Source organism: Castor canadensis, chromosome 3, assembly GCF_047511655.1.
Source record: "Castor canadensis chromosome 3, mCasCan1.hap1v2, whole genome shotgun sequence".
Taxonomy (NCBI): Eukaryota; Metazoa; Chordata; class Mammalia; order Rodentia; family Castoridae; genus Castor; species Castor canadensis.
Genome location: NC_133388.1, coordinates 80,291,895 through 80,295,350, shown reverse-complemented (window position 1 = coordinate 80,295,350; position 3,456 = coordinate 80,291,895). Strand labels below are relative to the sequence as shown.

The window sequence follows — 3,456 nt, the reverse complement described above, 5'->3', positions numbered from 1 at the left end:
CCTCCAGGGACCTTGCCAATTCCTTGCAGCAGAAGTGAAATGGGAAGTGAGAGTTTTGATCTTTTTCTCTTTCTCAACCTGTTGGTTTGGAATGAGAATTTAGAAAGGAGAGAAAAACATCTTTCAGAGACCCCCCCCCCCCCGGACAAAGACCCAGACCAAAGGATCAGTCAGAGAGTCCTGCCCTTTATACATGTTGGTAGGACGATGTCAGTACACAGACGTGAACTGGAGGCTCTGTGAGATGTGTTTGGAGATAGTAACCAGAATGGGAGGAGAAGGGAGTGGAGAAAGTGCTGGTGCACAGAGCTTGTCAAGAGAATATATGCAAGGAGAAAGCAAGAGAGAGAAGTCAGTTTTCTCCTGAAGATTGGTTTCTCTATTAGGAGTCATAAAACTGTACCACAGGATGTGGACACTGGCCCAGAACACAGGGTCTGTCTTCTAGAGATGCTTAAGCTGTTTGATTGTTTTCTTAATCCAGAGCATAAAGCTTGAGATCCTTGTGAAGACCTGAGGAAGTTTCCCACTGTGACATTTATAACTGACAATACCCTGGCTCACATTGTTACACACAAACAGTCCCCTGGAATCACCCTTTGTGTTTCAGCACAGACCCCTCTTTTCTTCCCCACAACAGGCTAATTTTCTACCTGTCCTCCTCTGTCCTCATTAAGAGCATGGACTTTCAGAGGGGAAGTGTTGAGTGGCTGCCATTAATCTAGGACCTGAGTTGGAGGCAAGTTCTGTGATCCAGCTGGACTTAGGGCCTTCATCTGGCTGCAGGTCCTCTCTCCACTCAACTCATACCTGAGCTCTCCTCTCATTTCTTCATGGACAATGACCAAGAGATTAGCTGGAGGATAAAGCCCATTCTCATAGGCTAGGAACATTATGTTCCCTCTCTCAAGTACATTCTAGATTAGCAGTAGCTATGGGGTGGAAGAAGGCCTATCTGTCTTCACCATCACTCTGTTAATTACCAAACATTTGGTTAGGGTTGTGTCTTACACTATCAGTAGCCTTCTTGTCCTTAGGGTTTCCCACACACAGTTGGATGGACTTGTTGTAGTTTGGAAAGATGTTTCTGCACTTCTGCTCATTCTGAACTTTTAAGTTCACTTCCTGAAGAGTTTCAGCAAGTTGACCATTAGACAGTTTCCCCCATCCTGCCACACTGCACACCTGCCCAGGTATCACCCAGTCTTGGCTGTTTGGCAGGGCGATGGTGTTCACATATGCATTGAGTTGAGCCTTGTATTTTAGCTGGTGAGAAAGATGAAACATAGCAATTGAGGCCTGGCCTTCTATTCAATGCTCAAACCAGGGCTGAGGTTGTGTTTACTGCCCCTGCCTGGAACACCTCCCAAGCTCCATTCTATTGCACTGGGACCAATAAATCAGCCACTCAGAGGAGAGGATTGAGACCATGAGTAAGCTGAGTGCTTCCCAGTGACCTGTGTAGGTAAATTAGAAGTCAGCAAGATGTTACCTTCATTAGCATTATGTTATTGACCTTTGTTTTAATATTATAGTTCTGGTGAGGGATGGCTTTGACAACAGGAATGACCTGCTGGGTGTTTTCTTTTTGTTTGATATCATGAGCACCCAAGGTGACATTTATTTTGCTGTGAAGATAAAATGGATAGCATCTGTTTTAGGAGCTAAAACAGTCTCTGAAAGTCAGATAGAAAGCTCAGCCTAAGCTAGAGCAGCAGCTGAGTCAAATTGCCAGGAAGTCCCAGAAAAAAGTGTGTCCTGCCTTGGACCAAATGTAGACTGTGTGACTCTTCTTTGCTGTGCAGCAATGAGCCAATGCTGTGTCTCCAGAAGCTTCCCCTGCACTCAGTCCCTTCTCCCACACCCTCCAGTCCTGTATCCCACATTCATTTTGGGCCAACTAGGGCAATAGTGGGTGGATCTTCATTTGCCCTTGATCCTATGTGGTCACAGACATTCCTGAGCTATTGTCACTTCGCTAGTCCCAGAATAACAAAGACCAATTTCCTTCCTCTCACCTTCCATTACAGTGAGCAGCTGTCATTATTACTATGTTGTCTTGCACCAGGAAAGCACCGCAGCGCTTCTTGGCTAACTGGAGATCGTAGAACTTTACAAATGCCATGTAAGGCTGAGAGTGGGGTGTGACCTCCCTACCCCATTTGATTTTTCCTGAAAGAGAAAGTTTGTTCTTGATTTCTATATTCTTAGAAACCAGAGGAAAAAGATGATAGCTGGGTGACAGATTGTTTCAAGCTGGTAGAGTCCGTGGACTTGGACAGGGATTGGAAAAAGAGTCTTAATAGGAACTGCCGCACACTGAGAAAGGGTCCTGGCTTTTGTGGCAGATGGTGGGCTTGCAGCATGGTTGAACTCTATCAGGGTTTTTCAATTTCTTCTAGCAGAGATAGGAAGCTCAACTTTTGTTCTGAATCAAATAAGCTCCACATACATGTTAAGGGAAATTATCTGAAATCAGTACAAACTTCCAGAAGTCCTGGAATATACATGCTGACTGACCATAGTTGCTTCTTTGCCTAGTGCTTCTCAGACACCGGGGGGACCTGCTGACTTCCAGAATTGGGCTGCTTTTGAAGAAGTGAAGGTGATATCCTCTTGGGGCAGAATAGTTTGGCTTCTTTCTCTCCAATTCTGAGTAAGAGTACATAGTAAATATCCACAAAACTTTGTTAGATACAGGGATCACTTTTCAAATGTGCTGTGGCCTGTAGCTGGGGAGGAAAATTCCTAATGTAATCTGAACCATGGCTCAGACTTAACTCCCTAAGGCATTGAGCCCTCAGGATAAAGAGTGTAGAGCACAGAAGGAATAGGCAATCAGAGTGAGATGGGGAAATGGGCTTTGGGTTCTGGATGGGAGCTCATCCCCATTAGGCTGTGGAGCAGAGATGAGGTCACATTCTGATGGCTTACTTAAGTTTGGGGTCAATGTTCTGGCAGAGCTGAGTGACTCAGCAGTGTGGGAGAAGGTGAAGGTGAAGGAAGCTGAGTAGAGACAGCTTGAGAGGGACACTGTGGAAGTGTCAGTGCTGCCATATGCCAGACCTCTGGTGATGGGGATCACTTACCTGCTTCAGGACTGAAGGGCAGGACAACCATCACAAAGAACAGGAGCTGGTACATGTTCTCCAGGAGTCTGACCAGGTATAGAGTGGTCCTTGCCACTCTTCTCCTAATTTTTTTTCCTTTTTCTTTTATTATTCATATGTGCATACAAGGCTTGGGTCATTTCTCCCCCCTGCCCCCACCCCCTCCCTTACCACGCACTCCACCCCCTCCCTCTCTCCCCACCTCAATACCCAGCAGAAACTATTTTGCCCTTATTTCTAATTTTGTTGTAGAGAGAGTATAAGCAATAATAGGAAGGAACAAGGGTTTTTGCTGGTTGAGATAAGGATAGCTATACAGGGAGTTGACTCACAATGATTTCCTGTG

The 3,456-nt window shown here is 45.5% G+C and overlaps 1 protein-coding gene across 1 annotated transcript; it reads right to left on the bottom strand.

The window, feature by feature from the left end:
- Window positions 1-444: 444 nt before the first annotated feature.
- Window positions 445-3,144, bottom strand: LOC109679273 (mast cell protease 8-like). The gene is made up of 5 exons (XM_020154527.1): window positions 3,090-3,144; window positions 2,019-2,172; window positions 1,493-1,628; window positions 1,012-1,266; window positions 445-597 (listed from the first exon to the last, which is right to left on the bottom strand). Exons 1-5 carry the CDS (start codon window positions 3,142-3,144, stop codon window positions 445-447), a joined length of 753 nt encoding a protein of 250 aa, XP_020010116.1.
- Window positions 3,145-3,456: the final 312 nt, after the last annotated feature.